The following is a 27,979-nucleotide window of genomic DNA, read 5'->3' as shown; positions in this document are numbered from 1 at the left end:
CTGCTCGTGGCGTACACGCAAAACAAGCGTGAGCCCTCATCTCTTTAGGGCTTAATTGATGGGGGGGCAGGGCGCTTGGCAGGAAGGGGGGTGAGTGGTGGGTGAGGGGCGGGGCTACTATAGTGGTGGGTGAGGGGCGGGGCTACTATATAGTGGTGGTTAAGGGGCGGGGCTACTATATAGCGGTGGGTGAGGGGCGGGGCTGTATGGGGGGTTAGAAAGTGGTCACGTGGCGCGGTGCGGCGGCGGCGGCTAAGATGGAGGTCGGGGCGCTGCCGGGGTTGGCGTCTCCGCTCTCCGCCTTCTCCTCCTGCGGCAGGGAAGGCGTCGCGGCCGAGGTAAAACTCCGAGGCCATCGTCCGCCTCCGCCTCGTCGCTGAAACCTCTTGGCGCGTCTTCTCGCTTCGTCTCGCCGCGGCGTCGGTGGCCATGTGGCATGAGGCGCGCACTGTACGCGCGTACTGTACGGCGTGGTCTCGCCGTGGTGTTACTGCTGCGGTCTCTGAACGTTTTTTTGTGTTTTGCGCGTGTTTGTGACTGCGTACGGAGGCCTGTGCGTGTTGTCGTCAGTGAGGTTTAGCCGCGATGCTGTTGTGTGTGTGTGTGGATGCCGTGGACGTGAGTGCAGCGGTGGTGTTGGGTTTCTTGGGCTTCATGCACATGGCGGCGCCACGTGGGCTCGGGTCCACGTGTTGCCAAGTCGTCACATTTGGTTATATCATGCACACGATGATCTCGCGTACAACGAAACGTAACTGGAGGGTCATGGCAATGATTGTTTATTCACTTGACTAGCATTGACCAGCGTGGTGAAGTATGGTCCCCCCCCTCCCCCGATACACACGCGCCCACTGGCACCGTCTTGGAAATATCCTCATCCAGCAGTGGATTTGTGAAGGGTTTAAACGCGTTCATGTTGCACTACTCGCGCTGGATAGCCCCATTGTTATCTCTTGAAAACAACACGGCGTGGTTTCCATGTACGTTACCAACTGCGCGAATGAAGCCTTGTACAGTATCTTGCGCTCTAGAGAAGTTGCTGCTATTAGCTTTTGCACGATGAAACCTCGGTGTGATTAAAAGTAATACCCGATTATAAGACGCACCTTTCTCCCCTCTGTAAACAATGAAACTTCGGAATGCGTCTTATAATCCGATAGCTGAGATCGTGTTACAGTACCAGATTTGTAAAACTTTTGTCAATAAGTTTGGGGTGCGTATTTCGTGATGTGGTGTAGGTCTGAATACGGTGGTGGTATTAATGTTATGGAGGTAAGAGGAGTCTCGACGTTTCGGCCAACTGGCCTAAAGATAAACACTTGAGGAGCTGGAGATGGGCGGTTGTTTGATGGGTGTGCGGGTTGATCTACTGTATTATTAAACAGTGCTGATAATGGATCCGTGTTTAAGTGATGGAGTCCTCGTTTTATTCAAATCCTTTTGTATCGACTCTAAAGTGCGCTCTTGTGTCGATTAGTGCAATGAGCTGGCGTTAATGACGTAGAGTTTGAATGTGGGATATTTTAAATGTGGACTGATAAGCTGCTAGACCCGCACCACCACCCGTATAGAGGATAGACGCGATTTGTTTGTGTGAGGTGGCCACGCGTGTTTCTACTATACATCCCTTTTTATCGCTCCACGTCCCCGTCGGGCATGGATAATTTTTTTAACAATACTTCACAATGTTGAGTGCGGGTTGGTGAAAGAGGGGGACATGTTCAAATATTACTCGCGACTGCTGTTGACTGTAGCCGGCAGTGGGAACCAACTCTGATCGAGATCGCTGTCAGCTTTCACATTTGATACGTCCGCTGCTGGACAAGGTGAATGACCCTGTCAGAGATGTTATTATCATTGCATTACACCGAGGCCGGCCGTGTTTATCATGCAGTGCGCTCGCCCTTGTGCCGCCTTTTGTATTCAGCGATGCGCTATGAACCCGGTGATCCGAGTTAAATTCTCGAGTGATATCCAGTATATCTATACCGTTCCTCGGCTCTCCATCGGTCGACTACGACTTGACACGATTTACCTGGTGCTCCGTAACATCGGAACTGGGGAGACACGTCTGCAGCAGCCGTTCGGGATTCTGGCCACACCCAAACTCGCGCGCCATCACGCGTTCTTCACAGCCACATTCCCAAACACCACTTGTCCCAACAGCCTGCGCACAGCTACACGGTGGGAAGGGGTCTTTGTATACGCATAATATATCGAGCTGCCGGGCCCGATTATGGTAAAAAAGAAACACCGTTGCCTTTTGGCCCGGAGCATGTGGCGTACGCGTTCATTATGATCCACGTGGTGCTACTGTAATAAAAACACGTGTTAAGATTGCGGGGCGTGGCGTCACGTTCGCGCCATATTTACGTCATCACGCCGCGTGTTTCCGCCACGTGGGGCTGGTGGGAGGGAGGTCAGACGCTGCAGTGCGCGCACGTGGTCTCGCTTCCGCGTGGTGCTTTAAAACAACGTAGCATCATCAGCCTTGATCTGTCCACTGCTGGATGAGTAACCCTTAAAGGTGTGGCCGCCCCTTGGGCAGAGATAGGTTTGGTCGTATAACGTCTTTAAATTCAGTGCAATCATTTGATCGCCTGGTACGCAGGTTGCAGTGGGTTCGATCCCGACCCTCAACGCCTGCATATTTGGAGTTTGCATGTTCTCGCCGTGGTCGCGTGTGTTTTTTTTCCCCTCGGGTCCTCGGGTTTCCTCCTCCACATCTAGAAGCGTGCGTTGAGATTTGGATGATTTTGGTGCTATAAATGTCCAATTGATGGGCCACTTAGAGCTATCATTTGTGGCCAGGTCTCTTGAAAAATAAGTTAATACCTCAGGGCTTTGCCTGGTAGGATAGGGATGGTTTAGTTTTATTTATGTTTCAGGGATTTGTTTACTTGCATTGTACTTTGCACTCCAATAATTTTGTAATATTGTAACGTTCTTATCCGCCCCTGCTGGACATGAAAAAAGCTTTATAGCTCATCGGATTCCTCCATTTATAAATGAATTTTCTGATTCTCATCAACAGCTGCGCATGTTTAATAATTGGCTTTGTAACTGATAAACACAGTCCAACCTTTTAATCTTTAACGCGAGGGTACACTTCTTGCAAAATAAACCCATGGTTAACTTTGCTTAGCAGATAGACAAAAGTTGATCCAGAGAACATAAGCAGGTTGGAGACTGCATATTTAGAATTCAGAAAATTAGGCTTGGCCAGGGACCACCTCCTCGCTAGACGGGATCATGTCAGGTGGTCGAGGTAACACGCCTGGGAGGGTACATCTCCTTGCGGAGACGGAGCAATGAAAATAAGCTCGTGTGCACGTGCAAGGTGGATTGTTAATACATGGTAGGACCGTGAGACACACCAATGACTTGAGGATGCCTTTTATCAAGCAGTGGATCGATCGTGGCTGATTGAGGATGAGCAATCTAGCTGCGTGTAATTCCATGGCGGAAGTGATTTGACCACGTCTGAATGTACAGTCATGTTTTCTTGGATTACTGCGCTCTTGGCTCTGTAAGAGGAGTAGAGGTTGGGAATCCCTCCCTGCCGAGTGTGGCTTGTGATTCACAGCTCCGTTTTGAGCACGAGGTTGGCTGCCAATGATTGATATTCGCCTGGTCCTGTTGTGACATTCCACCGGAGTGATGCACTGGCACAGCTGAGTCCCAATAAATCCACACTAAACCTGGCACCAACTATTCCTCTCGAGTGTTCATTAACACATTGTTTGTAATTCTATTTAAATTTAAATAGACCACGTGGCTATTGGTGTTTTTTTTTCTCTAGCAAATCTCTGTGCTATTGTCTTTAGAATAGTGGAGGGTGTATACTGGTAAACAGTTATAAACTCTGGCACATAAGTTCGATTCGTGGATAACTTCAGTGGTGAGTGGTGTTTACACTGGTCGTGGGCCCATCCCTAGGTCTACTCATTCTTAAATAAGTACCTGGTGTGTAAACATCGGACAGTTGGTCATGGTCCTGGCCACACCACTGCCATGTGCGAGATGGCCGATTTAAACAGGCGCTCGCAAACAACTCTCCTCGTCAGCCTGCAAAAAGCTATACAGGGGCTTTTAATTTATCACCCAGTGAGAGCCCATTGAGACTAACTTTTATATTCACAGGACACCGGTGGAATATTAAATACCACGTGACACTTGTCATTTCTTTACATTTTAGGGTTGGCGGGAGAGCAGTGTATCTGGGATTTGAAATATGAAATGCATGAGATGTATTGGTGGTTAACAGAATATAAATGATCCCGTGCATGCGCAGTGCGGCACGATGCTGGCGAGCGAGAGTCTGCTGTCGCCGGAACTGGACTCGCTGAGCCCTCTGGATGGACTCTTGTGCAGCGCCACCAGCGACACGTCCGATGCCCCATGGCTACAGGTGAGGCGGCTTCCTCCTCTTCCGCATCCACCAACCATCCACTACCCTCCCAGTCCCATGTCCGTAATCGCGGATATCCTTAAAAAAGCCAGGCTGCCACCGGCAAACTGGAAGTTGGAACGATTTATCCTCTGCCTGCTCTTTCATTCAAGGATTTGAATTGTCGGTAGTTTAGAGCCATGGTTTGATTAAGTGCGATTTGGTTTTTCTCTTTTTATAATCCTTCGTTTGGATTGGTTTTTAGGTCTCGCTTTCACAGCTTGCACCACTGTTGGCTCTAAAGAGCCCTTGTAAGAGGAAATTTTGTCCGACTCGTCCACCCGAGACTAAATGTAACATTTAACAACTAGTTTGCGTGTAATTTGCTTAGAATGTAAATAATCGGTTTACCGTGCACGATCGTAATAGTCTGTTTTAATTCCATGGATGTTTTGTTGCATTTCAGTATGCGCACAAAATTGTGAAGAGTTATTCGGTAATGCACGCTTGAGGTTTGGTTTAAATGTTGCCGAAATGTGTTTGCGCCTTGATTGTGGAATTCCCTTACCGTTCGAAATTCTTTATCCGATAATGTGGCTACTTTTAAGTCTCGTCTAAAAACACATCTTCTTAAGTCCGTTTAGTCTATGTAGCTCTCCTCTTGGCCTTGAACCTTATTCTTCCAAGGCACCTTGAGGCATGAGTGGAAGGTGCTGTACAAATGAATGTAAATAAATATTGTTGGAACATCATAACCTGCTGTGGCACATCCTCCAGGGCAGTGACGTTTACTTACACGTGCCCAAACAAGCGGTGATTTAGAAAGGTGTGACGTTTGTGTTGTTTATAGATGGCATTTACTCGAGTGTTTTTCTTTCTGGAAAATGGATAGAATGGGCAAAAATGTATACGGTCTTACGAAAAAATGTTATCCTCGCAAACAGGATACAAATATGAATGCACACGTTGCGTACATTTCAGTTATATAATGGGGCGCTTTGCTCAAAGGATTTCGTACGAGTTTATGAACGCTACAATAAAGAAATGCATAAATCGGCGCACAAGGCTGCAGTGGGGGATGTTAAAGATACATTCTGAACTGTGTGGGGGGGAAGTTATTGGAATTATGATGCATACATAAAAAAATAATGGGAACCCAGTGTGGGTCTTTAAATCGAATAACAAATCCACACGACGACATGCATTAGATTGTTGTGTTCCACTGTAAAAATGCCTCGCAGAGATGGATGATAAAACACTTGACGAATGATATTCGGTTCCTGTTAGATTTTTTTGTTCTTTCAAACAATTTCCACTTGAAGCCCATTTAAATTTCCTGACAAAGCTATTGCAGCACATGTGGCGTGGGTTTTTCAGGTAGCAAAAGTCATTACAAAAAATGACATCGCGAAAGTAACGTATTTTGTGTTTTCGAGGATATTGGGTAGGGTTGATTTGTGCAGCTGTTCACTGTAGGGCACTTAGAACCCAAACCTATTTCTGTGACCCACTAGAGTTGATAGCTATTGGAAAATGAGAATCTTAAATTGGTTTTGTGCCGAGACCCTCGTGGAACAAATACTGTATACTCTTCCTCGGGTCTCTCGTATGTGACCTTGCGCTTTGGAATAATTTGGATCTAACCCAAAAACCTCTATTATGAATTTAGGTTTTTTTAGGCGCTGTTCGACCACGGACAATTGCCTGGCAGCGTTTGGAATGGGCTGCTCTTATCGAAGCGTGCCATGTCGTCATTGGCGGCAGAGAAGTTTTCTGCAGTTGGTTGTTGCCGATTTCTTAGCTGCCGCCCGGTCACTGGAAGTCGTCTGAACATTGCCTTGTCATCGTAGTGTGTGCGGGAATACCTCACACTTTCGTTTGGTTAGGGACCAGAGCATGGACGAATGTCAAAGCAGAGCCTTTATTTAGCTTGCAAATTTATTTTGGCCGAAAAATGTCGATGCAAATAACAGTAATCGCAAAAATAAGGACCGTATGAATACTGTACACGTTTTATGATCACGAAAATAACTAGACACTGTAGTATTATACTATTACAAAAATAACTGAATTCTAGATTTGAGGTTTTCGTGACTTCAAGGATCCATACTCTTAGTTTTTTCGGTGACTTTACTGAAAGAACCAAGGATTAATAACTGAATTGTTTACAGTATAATCACAGACATCAGTACAGTATTAATAATATATGAACACAAATATAAGAGATGCTCGGTGAACGACTTCGATTCTAAGACTGAACGAAAAAGACGGCGTGTGGCGCGAACGTCGTGGAAGGTTTGGGATGAAATGGGTCGAAAGAGAAAGCCTCGTGGACGAAATTTGAAATGTGTTTAGAATTGAAAACGGCTGAAAGTCGAGGTATCGCTGTACGTTGAACTTCTTTTGTACCGTATGTAGCCAAGCGTGCTAATCGGAGGTGCAGAGAGCAGTGTTAATCAAATCGTCAGGATTTGCCTTAGTCCGGTCGATTTGAAGCTGTAAAACATTTGGACCCCTCTTGGTTTATTATGTCGTGAGGGAGGAGGGGGGGTAGGCAATTTCCCCCACCTGCTCACCCCCCACGATATTGAGTTCATGCAATCGGTGAACTCTGTAACGTTTTCTCACTGCTGTGGCAAAGACACTGTTGGTATGCAGAAGGTCGTGGGTTCTATCCTGACCCTGAGGATGCCTGTTGTATATTTGGAGCTTGCGTAATCTTTTCTCCCCATGGTCGTGTGGATTTTTCTCCTGGGTTCCTCCGGCTTTGCCCTTCACATTTAAAAGCATAAATTAAATTTATTAGGCTGCTATAACTTTCCACATGATGGGCCACTCTGAGCTCTGTGGCCAGGATGCCTCTGAAAAGAGCTAATAGCTCAATGGTAATAAAAGTGTGGAATATATTTCGAATTAACATGTTTGGTCTCGTGGCACATTACTAAAGTACCTTTTTAACCTGTGCCTTATTTCACATTACTTAATTTCATCCTGTCGGAGTCGTGTTCACACATTCGTTGGTTAGTTGTAGTCATCATCCGCGGCTCGACTGCGCTCTGCCGTTGACATCGAACGTTGGCGTCGTGCTGCCGGTTCGTGGCATCGTAACGCGGGTGAAAACCGCCAAGGCGACTCGTGTGGGCGCGGTTGGCACCTCCCGATTCGCACGGTTGGCTACGTACGGTGTGAAAAGAAGTTCCACATACGTACGACTGCCGCGCGTTCACAGCGCTCTGCATCGCCACGGGTAACCTTGGGCAAGTGGCATCCGTGCACGACCCTCGAACGATATGAGATTACCGCCACGGGGAGAAACGTTCAATGCCGGTGTTTGTGTGAATTGCGCTCCTGTGATGCTTGCAGAATTTCAAGTAGCTGAGAATTGTCCTGAACTCCATTGTTCGCTGCTCGCCATGTATGTAACTGGTGTCAAGTCGCAGAACAGACGTGCAGCATAGGTTTCTGTGCGAGCTGGTCTCTTGTCTCTTTCCCTGAAGCTCATATTGCACGCAAAGAAATGGCTCGACCACATCGTCAAATCGGGCGCGGCGGCGGCCATGACGAAACGCCGTTCGTCTTGTTAAGCTCGGTTGCATTGCAGCCCCTAGTGCGGTGTGTACGCACGAGTGTCTGCGGAGAGCGGTAGCGTCGTTGTCGGCACCGCTATAGTCCAGCTCTCTATGGAAGCTTATTAGCTGTGAATTGACTTTCCCAGGGAAAGCTGATAGCTCTGCGCGAATAATAATTCCGCAGAGCCAGCGACAAAGCGTTGGGACGCTGTTTGTCTGCGTACCCCAAGCTCCGTGCCTTCCTCGCCGCCCGTCCGCTTGCTGCGGCCACGACTATCGTGCTGATGAGCCCTGGCAGCTGGCCCACTGCCACCTCATCGTTTGTAACGTGAGCTCTGCCACCGAGCCGTGAGCGGCACCGAATCCTTTCGGAAGGGGTCATGCTAGTTCTGGTGATGGATCGTGGTGTGTGTGTTTTGGGGGGTGGGGCGGTTGAGTTGAGAGGCGACGTGTTGTGCGGTCGTCCTCGTTCCAGCGTCTCCGAGTCTGTGGGGAGCGCCAGCGTTGGCTCGTGTCGTCGGCAAGCTCTGTTATTAAACGGGTCGACACGCCCTCTAACTGGGCACCGCCTGGTGCAGTTGGTAAATGGGAACAATGGTGACGCGAATGCAACCGGGTGTGTGGTGCATTCCACCCCACCCCCTCGTGCACCGTGGTGAACGTAACAGGTCTCGCAGCCCTCTCCACTCGTCGGTGTCTGGCCAGATGGGGGATTGGTTTTCTTTGCTGTCGTGGTTGCTGTACAATGGTAAAAATTAGTTCGTTATTTTACCCACATTTTTTTTTAGGTTTGAATGTCTTTAAATTGGGTTATTTGGCCAATTTAATAAATATGGGAGAGTATTTAAGTAAGATTCCAGGAGAATCAAGACTTCAGACTAACACAATTTAAGAAAATGGTTTGGCGAAGAAGCCGCCTTGTTTAGAACTGTTACGGAAAGAAGACTGCACTGGTTGGGATCGGTATGAGCCTGGGCAGGATCCCGCGCTTCGCAATGCTGCACACGATGAATGTGGAATGGGGTAAGATGGGAAACCAAGTGGCTATACGCAGGGATACATTATTGAGAAGAATAACGATTAAGATTGAAGTGAAGCAGTGATGGTTGTGAAGAAAAGAGAACCAAGGCAGAAATGATTTTGGCCCACGATTGTTAATGACGGAGAACGCAGAGAAAACGTAACCGCACGTAGGAGGACATAACGTTCATAGCTCCACACAGATGTATTTATTCCACAGATAGATCCAGCCCAGCGTATGGTCGTGTCGAAGTGCTCATTGAGTGATCATTCGTGGCGTGTCACTGCAGGGTGGTGGTGGCGGCGATGGCAGCATTGGTGACGCCACGCTGCTCATGGCGCTCGCAGAGACTCTGGACAGCCTGGACGACAACACGGCTTCGCCCTTCGATGGACTCCTCGACCCGGAGCCTCGGCTGCTCGCGTGCGACGTCGAAGAGAGCTCGACGGTAGGGAATGATTTCTTCGCGATCTTAGCAAGAATGGCGAGAATCCTAGGTCACCCGGGTGGCACAGTGTTGACACTCGTTCCTCGCAGCAGTAATTTCCTGAGTTCGATTCCCAGCTCGGGCACCTTCCTGCGTCGAGTTTCTGTGTTCTCCCTGTTCTGCATGGATTTCTTCCTGTTTCTCTGGTTTTGTTTCAGTAGCTCAAGAAACATGCGATTTGTAACTGAAATTATTAAAAGATCTCAATTTCAGGACTTCTTAAGTCTTAGCCCATCAAAAAAACCAGCCATCCTTACTCAAGGAAACTATATGCAATGGGTGCGTTGTGGCTTTGATTAACCAATGCAGGCTTTATTCAGCCTGCGAATGTGCCGATGTACTTCTTTGTGCCCCTCAACTGCCATGGAAATCTGCGCGGTGTCGGTGGAGTAACACAGGGGTGGCCGTGTGGTGACGCCGTGACAGTTGAGTGACGCTCACCCCGTTGTTGTCGTTGTCGTCTTGCCGCAGCTGAAGAGGCTGCTGCTGTCGCCCGTGAGCGGCGCGGAGTCGCGCGTCGCCTCCACGCGGAACCCGTACTCCGTGACCACCCGCCTTCCCACCTCCCCCGGCCGGGTGAGATTTTTTTCGCCGTGATTAAAAGCGCATGGTCGGAAACCTCCCTCCCGGGTGTGCTTTTTCGGTTTGTGCCGCGGGGTCGCTCGGCGTGACGTCTCAAAATCTTTCTCCGCCCGTTCGGAGCTTCTTCGGGGAACCGGAGAGAAACTGTCGGACGGCGCGCTGAACGGCACACGGTGACGACCCAAAAACACGTCGCAGCACTATACACGGCATGGGCAAGAAAGCCTTGCGCGGTCGTAAAGAAACGCTGTTGTCTTTTCCAGCACGCGAACCGGCCCCGTCAGCGTCACCCGACGCCCACTTACCTGGAGCTGCTGCGTCACCTGTGCACCCTTGAGTCGGCCGCCTACTCCCCCGTCGGCAGCAGCGGGAGCGCTATTTGCGACTGGGAGGGCAGCGGCAGCAGCGGGGAGGACATGCCGGAGAAGCGGGACGGAAGCGCCGAGGGTTTCTGCGCGTCCGGTGAGAGCGGCGCGAGCAGCAGCAGCAGCAACGACGAAGACGACATCGGCATGCTGCTGCCGGAGGGCGATGTGGAGGAGCTGCAGAAGCTCATGGCCATGGATGGCTCGTTCGAGTTCGATGTTATCGACCTGAAGGAAGGCTCTGTCGTGGAGCTTGTGAGCTACATGCACACCTACTGCGTGCGCGATTCCGTGGCGTCGCTCTCCCTGCTGTCCCCTGTGAAGGCGCCGTGCGCGCCGGCCGTCCTCGCGGGCGGCATGAGTCCGGACGGCGGCTCCTCCTCCGCGAGCCTCGCGGGGTCCTCGTCCAACGTCGGCGGCTCTGAGGGGGGGGAGGAGCAAGCGAGAGGGACTGATGATGGTGGCGACGGCGGCACCGCCGCCAACGGGACTGGCTTCCTGGGCCCTCTCGACGGGCTATGCGAGTCGAGTTCTCTCGATTGCAGCTCGGAGAAAGCGTCGCTCGGGCGCGACGCCAAAGAGCAAGCGGAAGGGTCGGCGGGCGCCGTTGCCGCCACCGGGACTGCGGCGCCAGCAGCGGCGACTCCCGGCCCGGAAGAAATCTCGGCGGCAACGTTCCCCGCCGCAAAGGCGGAACGAGAAGACGAAGCGGGCGCAAAAGCTGAAAACGGAAACGCCGTCCCCTTCGCGGTGCCGCAGAAGAGGCCCAGGGGCAGGCCCCGAACGCGAAACATCAACGGGCAGCAAGAACCGGGCGCGGCGGCCGGCAGCGGCGGCGGCGGCCATGACGAAAAAAGCTGTGCGCTCGATCTTGTTTGAGGAGCCACCCCGGCGCTCCGTGAGGATCAGCAAAGCGAAGAAGGAGACGAGGCAGAGCGACGCGGCGCAGCGGGGCCAGGCGAGACCTCCGCCCGAGCGCGTCGCCCACCCAGCGCTCGCGCGGGTTGACTTTAACCGCACGACCGCGGAGGTAGAAACCAAACCAATTGTGGTGGTGCAACAGCAGGAGTTGAAACTGTCGAAAGTCATCGGTGGGCTTGCCGTGTCATCCTCTTCCACGTCGCTGATGACGAGGCCGGCACCCTCCTCCCTGTCGGCACCTTCTGCGTTGGTGTCGGTGTCAGCACCCTCTCCTTTGCCGGCATCTGCTTCATCGGTGTCAATCTCCTCGCCAGCACCTTCCTCTGCAATTGCGAAACCGACACCCTCTGCGTTGGTAACGCCACCCACTGTAATGACACTTTCTTCGCCGGTGCCACCACCTCTATTGACAACTTTGTCGTCGATGCCGCCGCCATCATCGTCGCCTTCATCATCATTGGCGACACCGTCTTCATCGACACCCCCTTCATCCGTGTTGCCCTCTTCAACTGCACCCTCTTCACGGACGCCACCGTTGTCCACTCTGTCGGTGGCTCCCTCCCCTTCCGTGCCGTCCGTTGAGTTATCGACGGTGCCGCCCCCTCTATCGGCGCCACCGTCTACGTCGATGACTCCCCCGTTGTCGCCGGCGTCGTCGGCACCGCCACCCGACGGGGAGGCCCCCCCGGCGCCCCTTGTCGCCGTGCCACCGGATGCGAACGCAGAAGAGGAGTCTGGCGCCAAGCGGCGCAGGATCAGCCTGCTGCAGTACCGGCGCCGCATGGAGGAGCGCGGCCTCGAGCTGGGCCCCCAATCCGCGGGCGGTGCCGGCGTGCAGCCGGGACTCGCAGAGCAGAGCGGCGCAGATGATGCGGCGAGTGCCGAACAGCTGGGGCGAGATGAAAGCAAGGCTGCTGCTGTAGGAGCGCAGGCTGTTTTGCCCGCCGATGCTCCGGCAGAGGCTGCAGCGGAGTCGATGGAGGACGATAACTACCTGGAGACGGATCCCACGATACGGGCGTTTTTCGAAGAGATCGGTAAGTTTTAGCCGGCTTTGCGCGTGTGCAAAGCAAGCTTGCAACGCTCATTTGAGGCCGAAACAATCTGGGGGAGAGGCCCATAATATTTTGCAGATATCACTTGCATTTGATATTAACCATGATTGGAAATCAAACTCTTGACAGTTTTTCAGTGCGCCACTGAGCAGTCGCCACTATCGACAAGAATATGCCCATAATAGTCGTTACTAAGTGACAGACGGCCAATAAATCATTATTTCTGCAATTACCAGTAAGCCGTCAAGCTGTGCGTCACCCACGCAAGGGTTTGTTTGTGGTGGATTGCAGAGATTTGACACCGAATACATGCCAAGGTGACCTGAGGGATGGCAGTGCAGCCAGTGGGTTAATCTCCATTGTGCTGCGCCCTCATATGACTAGTGGGTTTTCTTTGGGTACGCTTAACTTAATTATGCGTACAAAACACGTCAGGTTTAGAAATTGGCCAGACAAATCCAATGCACCCACCCGCCCCTCTGAACTGTGATTTAAATTTTTTTTAACGGTGTTTGTCCATTTGAATGGATTGACCCCCACCATAGGAATGGGGAATTTCCATAGTAGGCTAAGGGCTGTATACAGGACAACACCCGCCACCCCCTCGTGCTCGTCCAAGCACAATCGGGCCGATTGATTTTTATTAATTGGAACAATTTGCCAGTGCAGTGACCCATAGATATCGGGATCGCAATGTTCCTGTAAATGAAATCTTATTTCGGTTGATCTTCTTGTATTGAATGGCATCTGTTTTTAGCTTGCTGTTAATTGCTAAATAATGATTTTTTTTGGCTCTTGGCTGTCACTAACGACGATTATGGGCATTGTTCTTGTCGATAGTGGTGGCTGTTCAGTGGCGCACTTCACAACTCTGTCGAGAGTTCGATTTCTGGTGACGGTTTATACTGGTAGGAACCTCCTGGTTACACCAGCCCACAGGGGATTATTGCGTCCGTCGTGCAGGGAGGGGCTGGGTGGGGAGGAGGGGCTAGGTGGGGAGGGGCTGGGTGGGTGGTTGGGGAGGGGAGAGTGGGGCTGGGTGGGGGGGTGGGGCTGGGTGGGGAGGGGCTGCTCACCCCGTGATGCCCTTATAAAACTCAATGTTTAACCTACTCACGCCGGCTTGTGCCCGTCCTCAGTCGAGCATATTTGCGGCATACACCACGCCGCCGTTGACCTTGGCCATTGGCCGAGTAACCCAACGTTATTACCAGCTCCCTCCGCAGGAATGTTTTTAAAATGCGGGTGATATCTGGACATTTTATGGGCCTCTCCCCAGGTTGTTTCAGCCATAAATGAGTGTTGCAGCCTTGCATATATCAGCCACTGGGAACGCAGGCTGCTCTGGGTGTAGTGCTGACCACACCACGACTCGCTAGTGTGCATCGCTCTCCATAGGTTAAGGTGCAGTCCTGCTATTATTTGCTCCAGAGTATTTGGCTTTCTCTTCCAAAATGGCCAGATGTCTTTGAAGAGGTGGGGAGTATACCCACCCCACCCACTTTCTACACTGCAAACTTTTTATTGCTTTGAATGTTATGTATATTTAACGTTCGTGTATTCGTTTATTGTCTTCAACCATGCACACATTTTGTATTGCATACATGACCCAGAGCTAGTCTGGATTTAGAAACATGGATTGATATTGATTCTCCCCCCCCCCTCCCCATATCAAACATGCCCATACGTAGAGTGGCGTCACATTTTGGTCTCCTTTTGCTGCTGCTGAGATTCAATTTTCTTTACTTCCTCGGTTGGGTTTGAATGCCGGTGCTGCTGTGCGTGTCGTGTAACTCGTCCTCGTCACTGCTCTGTGCCTTTTTGTGAGTAACGTGGCTCCCCCCCCCACCCCTGCCTCCCTCTGCTTGCTCGCTCCGCCAGGCATCGAAGCCAGCGACCTGGGCAGTCTGCTGCAGCAGTTCGAGGAGTCGGAAGGTAACGTCATCTCGTGCGGACTTGTTGGCGCACATGCATGACAAATTTGGGGGCAACGTTACGGGAAAATGTATTTCTCATTTGAACACGTTGCAGCTTTATGACGGCAGATGACAGGTTGTCAGCAGTCCTGAATTTCCCCACTCGCGAGAAGTTAAAATGATACAACCTTATTGGGGGCTGGGGTGAGGGTGCGGTATAAAGGTGGATAGTTGTGTACATTGTGGATCAAGTTTAAGATTTGGCAGTTGACCAGAATTTACACTGATTAGCACGATCACTTTGCTACAGGAACAACATGTTTCATTTTATGTTTTTTTGCCGAGTCTGTTGCGAGCGATAAAGAATTCCACTTTGGCAGTTTCAACCGAGTGAGCGAACGGCGTTCGGGTTGGGTGAAAGATGAAAAGTTTGCGCCAAAAATCGGAAAGGCATGAGTGATCTTCAACGGCACGGAGGCACTTGTGAAACAACAGCTCCCCCGGGGGGTTGTTGGCCAAGACCTGAGAGCGAGAGACTCTCTGAAATCTATACTACCCTACCGCTCTCGTCGCAGATGCTAGGGAGAATTGGAGGAATGAGACCAGTACGATGGAATATTCAAAACCACCAATGGGTGCGCGTGTGGTTTAATCGACAGAGCTTGAGCTGCTGTCCAATTATAATTCTTTAACTGAAAAGGAAGATGATTAGGTAATTGCCCTGTGTAAGCCGGTCAATTAAGTGTAAAACATGTCACACTTTTCGAAAATGCAAACTGCATAATGTTTCCAGCGCTGCAGTGTCAAAATTAAATTTTTGGGTCCAACTTGCCATTATTGATTGAGGGCTCTTGGATTTGTGTTTTTGTTCAGGAAAGAGACGAGAAGTACCCGAGTCGACCGCAACGCGCACAGTGGGGTGAGTGGCTGTTATTTTTATGAGGCCAGGCTTTCCCCGTCGTTATTGACCTCGGGGAAAACATTGATGGCTTGCTGATCATAATCGTCAACGTTCTACACGTGGCCACGGTTCATGAACCCTGCAAAATATCACTGGCCAAGAGGCACAAGATATCACGTTGCAGGTGAATTTGGAAGGGTGGGAGCGGGAGTGGCGGTTGGCGTGCTGCGCTACAAACCCAGCGAGATTCGGGTCTGACGATTATCTGAATCGGTCCTGCGTCTCCCCAAGGTCGACTTGGCCTCAAATAAGTATGTGGTGTGATGTATAAACATGGCCACTAGGGAGACAAAGGTGGCCAGACATGGTGCTGGCCAACCAAACTCCCTTGTGCATCGTGCTGGACTACATAGGCGCTTCCTAACAGCACTTTCCCCAACAGTCTGAAGGCTTTATGGGGGATCCTTTGTCTTTGAAGTGGACACAGCCAGCTTGCTTGTGTAGTGAGCGACGTATGAGACGAGGCAGAGTCGCTGAGCGACGTATACACTTGGCTACGTATAGCTGACCCGCTCATACAGCCACATCTATGTAGCTGGCTGACTAATGACGATGGGGACCGTACAGCGGATCGGCCATAGGGCCGGACGATGATGAAAAAATGACGGCAAAGACGGTGACTGCAGCCAGGACCCAAACCCCCACGACAGCCTCGAACCTCTGGTTACCTCCCTCCTATATACTCCTCAGCGTGGCCAAGACCCGCCTCTGGCCACGTCCCTCCTCCTACAACTCTCATGCAGGTTCCAGGAGCTTCCCGACTGATCCCCACCTCTGACCCTTGGCCCAGTTACGCCCCCGTCGTGGTTGGCTGTTATAGAGCGCACCCATACCCGTGGTTATCCTTCATGGTCAACAGATGGCACCCTGTCACTGCACTTGCACTGGCTGGAGTCTTTTCATTTGGAAATCTGCAGAAGCACCCCGGGAAGTAACAATGTCCCATCTTCGTTGCTGGGAGGCGGGTGTCCCCTTGTCCCATCCGCTTGCACAGATTTTCTCTTATTTTGTAAAAAAAAAAATTGTGAGGTTTTAATATATTAGGTGGCGTCTCTTAACGAGCTGCGCTTGAACTGCCGGCCTGGGAGCCACAGTTGGGCCAGCCCTGGTCTCTCTGTCGATTCCTAGCGTAGTCTCGGTCGCCCGTGGTAATTTTCCACTCTTGCGTGAAATGGACTCGGTCGCCTGTAAGATTAAGCAAAGCGTTAAGCTGTTAAAAAGATAATGGTCGCAAAAAAGCATGATAGCACTTGCAGTTGGTGTTACCAGCCACCTAATTGCATCCTGAGCATCGTAGTTTTTAACTGTTCTGAAACTGAAAGGGATGTTTGTTTACATGGCCATTCAATAATTTTTATTTTAAGTATGTGCATTAAAGTTTTTTTGTAAGGGCGTCGAGATGAATTTAAATGGATATATTTCCAAAGAGCATAGTTTGCTAGCAGAATAAATAATAAAATATATTGCCACTTTTGGCGCGTTTTGGGACTCTGCGAATGAGCTTTAAGTAGATAAGTATCCTACGCGTGATGGATTGTACCCAATTACAGACCGTACTTCTAATTGGGACGCTTGCATAAAAACTACACGCAAAGCGCATCCCGTGACCATGGCCGTCTGTTTGAAACGTAAACGTTTACATTTTAACAAAACGCTAACTTTGTCTTTTTGTATAGAACAAGATGCATTATGTTTACCTTCTACTTTATTGAAATATATTGACAAAACGCCACACTCAGTCCTTGAACGACCCTTCTAATGTTCTTCTGGTGAAATATGGTCCTAAACAAATCGCCCGCTCTTTTGGGGAGGGGGAGGGGAGGTGGGTCAGCCTGTTGGCGCATGTGGGAGGGCGAAGTCTGGTGCTATCTTGAACGGGGCCCACCCGCGCGGGGACATGGTCCCCAGCGCAAAGTTCAAAACAAAGGTCGCTGCCAACGTTGCGTAGTGGCCCATGAATCATTCCACAAGGATGACATCGTCGCTATTTCTAATCCAGGCTATCCCCGGGGCAGAACCATTTTTTTTACTTTTGGATGTCGTCAGTTTGGCCGTTGGCTGTGTCGGTGGGGTAACGTTGGCACTGGCAACCCTCCAAAGGGGGCCCGAGTTGATTGCCAAGGCAGGCATGCCACCGCTATTATTTGTATCCTCTTAGACCGGGCCACGTAAAACCCACCGCATCCGCCGGTTTGAGAAAAAGATGCTGCACTTGTGGTGCGTTCGGTTGCGCACGTCATGACCGTTATGTGGGGGATGGCCTTGTTTGTAATTAACGTGTTGGAACTCCATGACGCATGTGTGTATCCGTTCATTTGATGACACGCTGTCGCACATTTCACATTCCTGTAGGTATCCTGGGACGTCCTTTGCCAGCACCAAAATATGAGAATAGGTTTTTCCCCTTTTATATGAAAACGGTTTGAGTTTGTTTAACACGTAGGAGTTTGGTGTTTTAACAACTTAACACCTTTTTTGTTTCCAGATAAAAGGGGAAAAACCTATTCTCATGTAGGTAATAAAGGTTGCTTTTATGAACGTGCTCAGCTTTCCAAAACGTGTTTTGGAATGTGGAGCTTATTTTGAGCTTGGACATGGGTTTCTCGACACGTTCAGCGTTGAGCAATGACTGTAATGATTAATTTCGCTGGCAAATTCTGCGTGCTTTTCCAGGACACTTGGCCAGGCTCATGTCCAGGACGTTGGAATGGAGCTCGAGTTGTCTGCTTCCGAAGTTCGAGAAACTCCTGGTGAGTTCAGCGCTTGTGTGTTTTTTGTTGAGTCGCCGATAATTTGATGGGGGGGAGAAAATGTGTGCACCATTTATATTTCATTTTGTGACGACCCCTTCTGTAAGAGGTAACGCTGCAGCCCACAACTGTGCTTTCTTTACTGCTGGCTGGAAGGAGCTCTTCTAGAGGCCTCGAGCCTCTGTCGCAGTCGGTCTTTTGGCCCACTTTGCCACACTGGCCCACACATGTCTCGAAAGTGGTGTGAGTATCCAAACAATGACCTGCCACACACGACCTGCCGCTAGAATAACTGTGGGTGTATTTCCTATCCAGGTGTAATTGCGCCGAGCACGTCTCTTCACCCGAAGCCGGACGCAAAAGTCAATTTGGCGTCGAGGGGAACCTCGGCAAAGAGGAAAGCCCCCCGTAGCCCTCGGAAGCGAGGAATCCCTGTGGCTGGCAAAATGCCGCGGCTGGAAGCGGCAACGAAGCAGCCGTGCTCCGGCCAGCTCGCCCCATCGACGCCCGCAGCAGCGCAAGCTGCGTCCGGCCGCTTCGCTCCGGCTGCTGGTACCGTTCCCACGGCTGGCGCGAGGATGATTCCGCCTCTGCCCGCCGGCGTGGGTGCCGCCGCACAGGACCCCCCGTGTGTCAGCGCTCCGAACGCCGTGGGCCCCGTCAAGCTGTCGAAAGTTGAGCAGGCGCTGCCGCCGGCCCGGGCCAGCCTGGGTGTCGCGTCGCCGAGCGTCGTGGCCGACAAAATGCTCTCTCTGCCTGCGTCTCAGCCGGTGGTCAATCGTACGCCGCCTTGCCAATCGGACGCCTTGCCAAATCCCGTACGCGTGGCCATCCCTGCCGCAGCAACCGCTAAGATGCTCTCTTCGACGAAGTTATCGCTTGTGCCAGCAGTGGCCGGAAAGCCACCGGCTGCTGCAAACCCGAGTTGCGCTTCAGTTGCTGCTGTTCTTACTGCTGCTGTTCAACTGGACATTGTCTCCCGCGTCTCTGCGGCCAACCTTCCGTCGACTTCTGCGCAGGCGTCGCCGCTCGTCACACCTCAAGTCGTGAACGGTTGCTCGGCCAGCAAGTCGGAAATCGGCGTCACTCGGGCGAACGGTGCCGTTGTTGAACGCGTGGCCGAGATTCAAATTCCCAACGTGCGCGATCACGACTATTGCCAGCAAAGCACCGCGGGCAGCGCCGCGGCGACAGTCTCGGAGAGCGCCGGCGCTCCGGCTAACGCCGACCCGCGGCGGGACGAAGCTCACAAACTCAAGCAGCAGTACCGCACGCGAGCACCAGGAGGAGGGGAAGCGAGTCGGGGGAGCTCGCCGCCCGCGCACGAAAGCAGCTGCTGCAGTACCAGCGGCGGTGGCAGCAGTAGCAGCGGCGGAGACTCAGAGGACGACGAGCCCGGCTACTACGACAAGCTGCCTGGCTACTACAGAAGCGGCAAGTCTCTGCCCGAGCCCAAGTACCAGCCGCTGAGAGCAGACCGTGCAGCAGCGGGGCTGGCGGAGGGCAGGGAGAGGGGCAGCCGCAGGAGCACTTGCACGACGGACGAGTACAGCTCGGCCAGCGACGAGGAGCGGTCGCCCGGCAAGGCGGCCCGCCACCGGCGCTACTACTCCAAGTTGCCCGTGTACCTGAGTGCTGCCAGCAAGGTCTCCAACCTTCCTTACGCCGACTGCGGCCAGGAGACGGCCAACAGCGACACGGACACGAGCGGCGGCGACGCCGAAGGCAGGAGCAGGAGCCGGCGCCGCAGGACCAGGAGCCGGGGCTCGCAGGACCGCCGGTGCGGCGAGGGGAGGCACAGGGCCCCGACGAGTGCTGCCGGCGGGGGGTCCCTTTCGAGCTCGCCGGGCCGACGCGACTCTGTGTCCCCGCCGTCGGCGGCCGCCGCCTCCCCCCACCAGCGCGGCCGCCAGCGTAGCCGCTCGCGGTCCGGGTACGGCCGGCGATACCGCTCCAGCGGAGGGGGCCGCTCATCCTCGTCGACGACGACGTCCTCGCACCGGCGATCGGTGTCCCCCGTGCCGTCGTTCTCCTCGGACGTGCCGCGGTCGCGCCGACCGTCGCCCAGGTTCGTGCGGAGGTCGTGGCTCGTTGTTGTTCTCTCCTCGGATTCATTCACGTTGTGCCTTCGTCGTGTCTGAGTCGGACACGGTGTCCGTGCGGATCTCTCGCAGAGCAAGAGGTTTACCACCGCCGCCCCCAGTGTTTAGACAATGGGCCGCAGAAGTTTACATGACAGCGCTACTTACGCCTTAAGATTTGTGAAAGTGATATCTGAGCAACACCACAGTATGGGGGCAGCACTTCGTCATGTGAAGAGTAATGTTCATCGCTTAAGTTACAGATATATATTCCCCTCAGAGCTGGAATTTATGTGCAGAACCAATTCTAACGTGTTATGGTTTATGTGCAGTCATTGGTGACTGGGTTGAGACCAATGACGAGCTTTTTACGCTCATGAGCCCAGTTCAATTCCAGACGGCTTCAGCCTGGATTCAGGTCTACCTGCGACCAACTTCATCGCTCGTCAATTGGGCTGTGTTTTGAACTACAAGAGGGACGGCGCATGCCTCGTCGTGACGTCAAGCTTGCGTTGACCTGCCCCCCCGCGGTGCGCAGGTACGACGCGTACGAGAGACGGAGCGAGCGGCCAGTGGCTCGAACGACGCGAGAGCAACATCCTGGATCAACGGCGGCGGCTGCACCAGAAAGCCATTGTAAGCCCACACGGCACTTTAACCCCCAGCTTCCGTGCTGGGTTGGGGGGGGGCGTGTTTAGTTTTTTTCCTCTCTCGAGCCTTGGCCACGCGCCGCTGCGGACGTCTTCCTATCCCTGAAGATGCCCCTCGAATGTGTTTACTTGGTTATTAGTCTTGCAAACTTGGCATAAAGCTGTCTTTGCCATAGCTCTGTCTTATCCACACTCTAGAATTGTAGCTGTCACCGTGATTCGTGTGCGCCGGTATCTCAGAATCATTGACGGTTGATTTTTGAGTGGTTTTGTCATCAGTTACAATTTTTGGTTGCGTTCGTCGCTGTCCCCCCCCCCCCTCCCCACGCCCCACCCGCAGGAGGAGCGTCGCGTCATCTACGTGGGGAAGATTAACAGCGGAATGACGACGCTGGAGCTTCGGCGTCGCTTCCAGTCCTTTGGGGAGATTGAGAACTGCAGCGTGCATTTCCGCGAGCGCGGGTACTACTCTCACCATGGCAACCAATCTCCCCCCCCCCCCCTCGCTCTCTCTAATGCCTGTGTACAAGGCGGCCGCATCGGCGAGACTGCCAAAGGCGCCGGGATGCGAGCGCGATGCGGAAACCTGTCTGTTAGGTGTGAGCCGTGAAAACTCTTTATAGAGGCGATCAAATTATGAATGGCATTTGAGTTAATAACCTGCGGTATTGTCGTTTCTTTTAATTTCCCGACTCAAATAGAGTTTTAAAGGATTACGTAAAACGTGGCTGCTTTAATGAATAAGCCTTTTCGGCCCGAGGGTCACGTCACGCGTCCACGCGTGTCTGCTCTCCTCCCTGTGACGTCGCTGCGTGTGGTCTCGTCGTCGTCTCTCGGAACGTGGCTCTTTTTCCATTTTTTTTACATTCGCATTTTTCCTAATGTTATTTCCGCAGGGACAACTACGGTTTTGTGACTTACCGCTTCACTTGCGACGCGTTCGCCGCGCTGGAGAAAGGCCACATGGTGCACCTGCCCAACGAGATACCCTTCGACCTGTGCTTTGGTGGCCGTCGCCAGTTCTGCAAGGCGTCTTACGCCGACCTGGGTAAGCTGTCCGAGTACTCTACTTACTGCTGCCCCCTCAACCCACACGTCCTGTGCCCCCCCCTCCCATCCCGGATACCCCCATCTCGATCACGTGAATCTTTGGCAGTTGCGATAGTCATCGGAATCCCGAGCCAGTGTTCTGTCCACTGCTGCCTGTTTTACCTTCCCCCCCATGACGTTTTCATTCGTCAGTCTTGCAATGCCGCAATTAATCTCGCTTGTACGCGTTGAGCTCATCTCATTGCCCCATCTACGCGGCAGTCATCAAATCGGACGCGTTCTCCCCTTTGCCTGCCCATTCATCCGTCGTTTCATTCTTGCAATGCGTCCTGCAACAAGACCTCTCCATTTTTCCCCCATCAACACGATGTTCACGGAGCTGCTGCTTTTCTCTGGCTGCTATTCTGAGCATGCATTTACTCGTGCTCCGTTGTGCAGGTGTTTTTTGTTTTCAGCGTTTGTCGTTGTCCCCGTGTTTCTTTGGTCGTGCAATTGCCTGAGACAACTCGTTGATAAAGAAACTCGATCTGAAGTGGCGGCTGAAAGGATTGATGCTTAACTAAACCTTTTAAAGCTTGCCGTCCTTTATCATTTATATTATGCCAAGCCAGGACATGTGAAGCACTTGCAGCTTTGTGAAAAACCTCTGAAGCCCACATCAGAGGGACGCGTGTTTTGTGTTATAAAAAGTCTAAACTCAAAGTAGGAGAAAAGAGACCGCTTGGCGATAGTCGTCATTAAGACCCTTATGGAAGGCTGAGAAAAAGGTAAAGGTGCAGCCCTGCATTTTTCTTGCTCGCACGACTGCTGGCAGGGAAAAGCCTCGACTGGAGGGAGCTCTAGAGAGATTATTTGGTCAGAGTAGAAGAGTAGGCCAAACCCCATCATGCGCAAACGGCCGTTATCTAATTTAAACTGCTGGGTTGACATTGCTGGGTGTGCACCATCGTTTTCAACTGCTGTGCCGGGAGATGAATTCAAACCCCGGTGACCTATGCATTGCAAGTCCAGTGTGACCATTGCCCATGCGACAGCAACCCTCAGGACCCGAATGTAAGTGAGTGAAGTTGTATTTGAGTTGACTTGCGGAAGTCAAATTTGGACCATATTCTCCAGGTTATAAAAAAAGTAATTTTTTTCCACCCCCCCCCCCCCTTTTACTTAAGAGAAAATATTAAGGGCGAGTCGTTGAAATCTGCTGGTTGTATCTGTGCGTGTGACCAGATTTACTTTATTTTACTCGGCACCGTGATTATGGCGGTGTCATTGACTCGTGGATTCTGCGCTTCTGTTCCACCCCCCCCCCCCTTCCTCCACTGCCTTCCATGACCCCCTGGTGCAGACTCGAACCGAGGCTTGGAGAGGAGTACTGACCGAAGAACGGCGATGGCCCCCTTGGACTTTGACAGCCTCCTCAAGGCTGCCAAGCAGCACAGCATGTAGAGGTAACCAGTGGGACGGCGGGCACCCAGGCTGTTCGCTGAAAGAGGCGGCAGTTGAAGTTAGACTTTTTAAAGAGAATCGCCTGGCGACCCCCCCCCCCCCCCCCACCTGACACTGCCTTGCCGGTTCGGTGTGCGGCCGCTGATGAAATTGCCACTACACTTCGCTGCACATCACCACGGAACTCCGTGAAAAAGTAACGCCCATCTCGCGCCCCGGTATCCGGCGCGTTTACACCAACGCTGCTGCTCCTCATCGCAAGTCCTGCGGAATGACCCCGTGGAACGACTCCGCAGAACGACCCCGTGGGACTTCTTTTTAAAGGAGAGCGGCACGCGGAAGATCTGCTGAGCAAAGTCATTTTCTGCGTTGGCACTGTGCTGCGCCCACGTGCCCTGTGGTGTGCTTTGTTGGCCAAACCCTCTCCAGTGTGTAGTGCTTTTCATGGCCGATTTTATTTATTTTCTTTTTACATTTTAAGCGAAGCGGCCCGAGGTTGGTGGTGTTATTTATACTGTACCTAATGAACCTGTACATTTTTCGCTTGTGCGAGGGGGGAGGTCTCCCACACAGTTTGTGGGGGTATGGTGGACCGGATGCCGTGGCACAGCTTTGATGATTTGCATAATGGTGAAATGATGAGCCGTTTTAAAAACTTTTAGTTCGAGTGTGCATCTGTGGTGTGCCTGTGTGTATATATATATGCATATGAAAAAGCAGATTATAGTCGACCAAAACCACAATACAAAGCTACCTTGAACATGCATTTGTGATGAGTGTACATGGCCAGGATATGCGATAATAGGATTTTGTACCTTGGTAAAAAAATTACATGGTTTTTCCAGTCAATGCTGCCCTCCCCAACAAAATGGGGGAACCTTGTTCATCAACACGTAGCGAGTGTACGGAAGCCGAGACGATGGTGTCCCCCAAATGAATGGGGTCGACTTCCACATGGCTGGTACATTGGTATCCCACCGGGGTACGGGTGTAGGCCCTTTCCCCAAGTGGTTTGCCGTCACCCCGGTGGAATGTGCCCAAAGATTTTGTGGGGTAAATTTGTGTTGCCCCCCTTCCCCACCCCCCCCCCCCCCCACATTAGTAAGTGCTTTTGCACATGTAGAAAAAGTCTCCTGTGGACGGCAGCATCGACGAAGACAAATAATTCGCACGACCGAACTTAAAACGACGTGCGATTAAAAAAAAAGTTTGCTTTCTAGCCCTAAATGTCAGCGCCTTCCCCTCTGCCGGGCAATCCCATCAAAGCTTTGCACTGGCACCAGCGGCGTCGGCTGTGCGAGGGCACCGGCGAGTCGCTGCTGCACCCTGCGTCGTACTCTCGGGTTGATCAGGAAATGTGTCGATTGGCTCCTGGCGCGCACAATCAAAAGCGCGAGTCGACTTTTATTTGCGTTTGGGAGAACGCATCCGTTGGAGAGGCTTTGTCGATCGCCGGGGAGTGCGTATCGCTGCTTTTTCCGGCGGCTGGTTTAATCTCGGTTGACTCTCTTTAACGGGCTGCTGTGCGGTGAATTTGAATGCACGTGGTGAACAGTGCCGATTTACGGGGTTCGTCTGATTTGGCTGGTTTAAAGAGAATTCCTCGTATTTTTATTGTTTATTTTGGCACTGCACAAGGGTGTGGAATCGGCTGCAATTGCATAAGCGCAGGGACAAGTATCAGCCTTGAAATCCTTCAGCTCCTCATCACGTGCACTGCCAGTGGTCTGGGAAGTTGACAACACATCCATAAGATGAGCATTCCCCCCCCCCCACCCCACATGCTTCGAACAAAACCGCACACTACTACGCCTTTCCATTGTTCTGGTGGTGTGAAAATTCACATTTTCCAAGCCAGGATCCAGACAGATTTTTGTTTATTTTGTTGTCCTTCCATGCAACGCTGATTAGCACGTACGGTGCAAAATAAGCTTCGACATGCATAACAGACCTGTCCATGTGACGCCCGTTTATGGTGGTGCAGTCTCACCTCGCCAGCTCTGGTGCGGTCTCGACTTACTCCAAGGGGGACGATTCAAGCTTTATCTTGGATTTGAACTCGACTTTGCAATCGTGAGACCTTGCTGTTGATGTTAACCTGTAACCGTCATAATTATAATGCAGAGTGTTAAATAGCCAAATGAGTTATAGAGGCACTAAGAATTTTGCTCGACTGCATAGGTGGGTGAAAGGGGCCCTATAGTGTATGGTGAGAAGGCGTACTAAAAAACTGGTGCGAATCTGCAGTGGCAGAAGGCATGGATGTCTCTTTGCCGCTGATATGACGTGTGCTATAGGTGTGGGTTTTATTTTGCGTTTATATAAAATTTATTCATTTTGAAAGGTTGTTGCACATTTTGTTTTTCTTAATCAACTTTTGTTTGAATAACTTTCGCTGGTACAAGACACTGCTTACGATGTCGCACAAGCATAGCTTGCCGTGCCAACTTGGGTACCCGTGGCGTTTGTTGCAATGAGTTTCGCTAAAATTTCAGAAAATAAGTCTTATTCACTCTGCAAATGAACAAGTATCGTTTGGAGGACGATGCTCGTAACGAACGGATGCGCCCCGTGTACCGTTGGTACCGTTTCCCGCCCCCATGTGCCCGATTCTCATTCTCGCCACGGTGACGGCAGAACCACTTGGACAATGTTTCTTGCAAAACGATTTATTCCCCCAAAACCCAACTGTAGTCACAACCTGGCTCCATCCAACCTTGCCAAGCCGTCTATTTGAGAAGGTCGACGGTGAACCCAGAAGAACCTCGATGTCACCATAGCCACGCCGCTGCCGACAGATTGCGGCGGTCCTGACTATACGCTTGCAGGCGCAGTGTAAAACGCGACTTGGTGCCTGTTATGGAATGGGGAGGGGGTGTGTGGGGGGGGATAGGCCTGGCAAAACTTGAGCAACCAAGAGGTTGCAAAACCCAACATCTGCTTTCTCTGGACTTTTTTTTCAGCGCATTTTAATTTGCAGATGGATGCATCCATATGCATTTGCTGAATTTGCACCTGAGCAGGGGTTTGGTTGGATAACCGAATCGTGTGTGTTAGCGGGATGGGAGTTGGTGAATTTTTAAAGGAAGGCTCGAGCCAAAACACACCCTTGTTATTTTGCAGATGCGTAGCCGACTTTTAATGAGGATTCATGCTCCTGTCGGACAGTTCTGTACTACACAACTAATTACATGAACAGGCTTCACATCCACAGAATTGTATGAGACTGTTTTGTCTCGTACGATGTTTTGAACTGGTTTGGTTTTTAACATCTCTTCAAACGTGTTGGCTGGAATAGGGTACCACTACGTATGTAGGTCTACGGCCCTTTATCGATCCACTGCTGGATGGTTGCAAGTTTTGCAGGAGTTTGACCACAATTCAAAATGCAGGTAACTTAATGGGTTGAAGGCGTGGGGCATAAACAGACGTTCGCCATGTAGCCCTGCCGCCAACAATACCTCTGCATGGTGGTAGGCCATCCAAGCATTATCCAGGCGTCAACCTGCTTAAGCTTGCGAGCTCTGACGGGGATCGGCTTCATACCAGACGATTTGGTCATAAGCCAGACTGTATCTATGGAACGAGCTGTGTTTTGGTTTGCGCCTTCACTTACCTGCTGCTGCTGCTGTATTGACACAATGCTTATCAAACATCCTCCTGTGCCCCTCCATTCGTCTCTTGATTTAATTGGCATCTCACAATGAAGCACTCCCTTAAATTTTTAATAATCGTGGTCGCAATTTGTTGCAACAGCAAATATATATTTTAAAAATCTCGTTATTTCCGCTTGTGATCGTTGGCCCGAATGCGACATTGGCACGCTTGTGTAAACAAAAGGCCACACATGATTCGATGCAGTGCATTATAAGCATTAATTGATTTCAGTTTCTATATTGACGTTTTGCCTTTGTTTTACCGGTTGTTGGTGTGCAATTTACATGTCCAAAGGAGGGTGGCGTGAAACATCAAACAAGGTGGATTATCGGATGTGTTTTAGAGAATTCGTTTAAATTCATTGTGCCTGCAGGCATAGCAGCAGAGTAACTGAATGTTGATTTGTCATTTTGCCTGCCGTTATTTTTGAATAAACTTGACAAGTGAAAAGGAAAATAAAATATTAAATGCAGTTTAGCTCATCGTGCTGCTGAAATCGGAAAATGAATTAAAATAAAAGCGAAAAAACACGGCAAAATGTTGTAACCCAAATGATTCCTAGAAATGTGTTTTACAAGTACCCAAAAATGTTGTTTTGATAATAAAATAATCAACTTGAGATGGCGACTGCTATTTTTTTGTGATGTGCATGAAGGTGGATGGGCCGGCAAGCGCGGTGTTGCCATTGTGCCTCCGTTCCCTGCCTGTGCGTGTACCTGTCTGATTGCTGGTGGCCTTGAAGGTTTACCAAAACGAGATGATGTTTAAGCAAGGCCTTGGAGATCAGATGCTGGACTTGGCTCCACTGCGATCATGGCTTTGAATCCATGCAGTTGCCTGTTATTTTGGCCAAGTGTAGCGAGTTGGTGGTTTTGGCCCGATCACAAATTTTTTGCGTCTGTTTAATTTAGTTACATTTATAGCACAGTGTTGTATAAACCGGTCCCCCTGGGCCTCCACTTTGCCGCACCACACTGATCGGCATGGTAAAGTATGTTCAAACAGTCCCATCTCGTGACACGGCAAACTGATTTTTTAGGGGAAACCCCACTTTTTATTTTACAAATGTGGCAGTCTTATC

The 27,979-nt window shown here is 51.2% G+C and overlaps 1 protein-coding gene across 1 annotated transcript; it reads left to right on the top strand.

Annotated features, from left to right (window-relative positions):
• The first annotated feature begins 222 nt into the window (after window positions 1–222).
• On the top strand, window positions 223–27,517 carry LOC133345503 (peroxisome proliferator-activated receptor gamma coactivator-related protein 1-like). Its single transcript, XM_061556285.1, is given in 15 exon segments — window positions 223–338; window positions 4,295–4,411; window positions 9,270–9,428; window positions 9,939–10,043; window positions 10,313–11,239; window positions 11,241–12,372; window positions 14,272–14,325; window positions 15,180–15,225; window positions 17,941–18,017; window positions 18,333–20,085; window positions 20,637–20,670; window positions 20,672–20,734; window positions 21,089–21,210; window positions 21,645–21,796; window positions 23,141–27,517. Coding segments are annotated over 15 exon segments (4,923 nt in total). The 5' UTR covers window positions 223–257; the 3' UTR covers window positions 23,242–27,517.
• The last annotated feature ends 462 nt before the right edge of the window (window positions 27,518–27,979 follow it).

Source organism: Lethenteron reissneri, chromosome 22 (genome assembly GCF_015708825.2).
Source record: "Lethenteron reissneri isolate LAM-NWPU_2019-01 chromosome 22, ASM1570882v1, whole genome shotgun sequence".
NCBI lineage: Eukaryota > Metazoa > Chordata > Hyperoartia > Petromyzontiformes > Petromyzontidae > Lethenteron > Lethenteron reissneri.
Note: the sequence above shows the minus strand (reverse complement) of the source record. Positions and strands in the feature narration are given on the sequence as shown.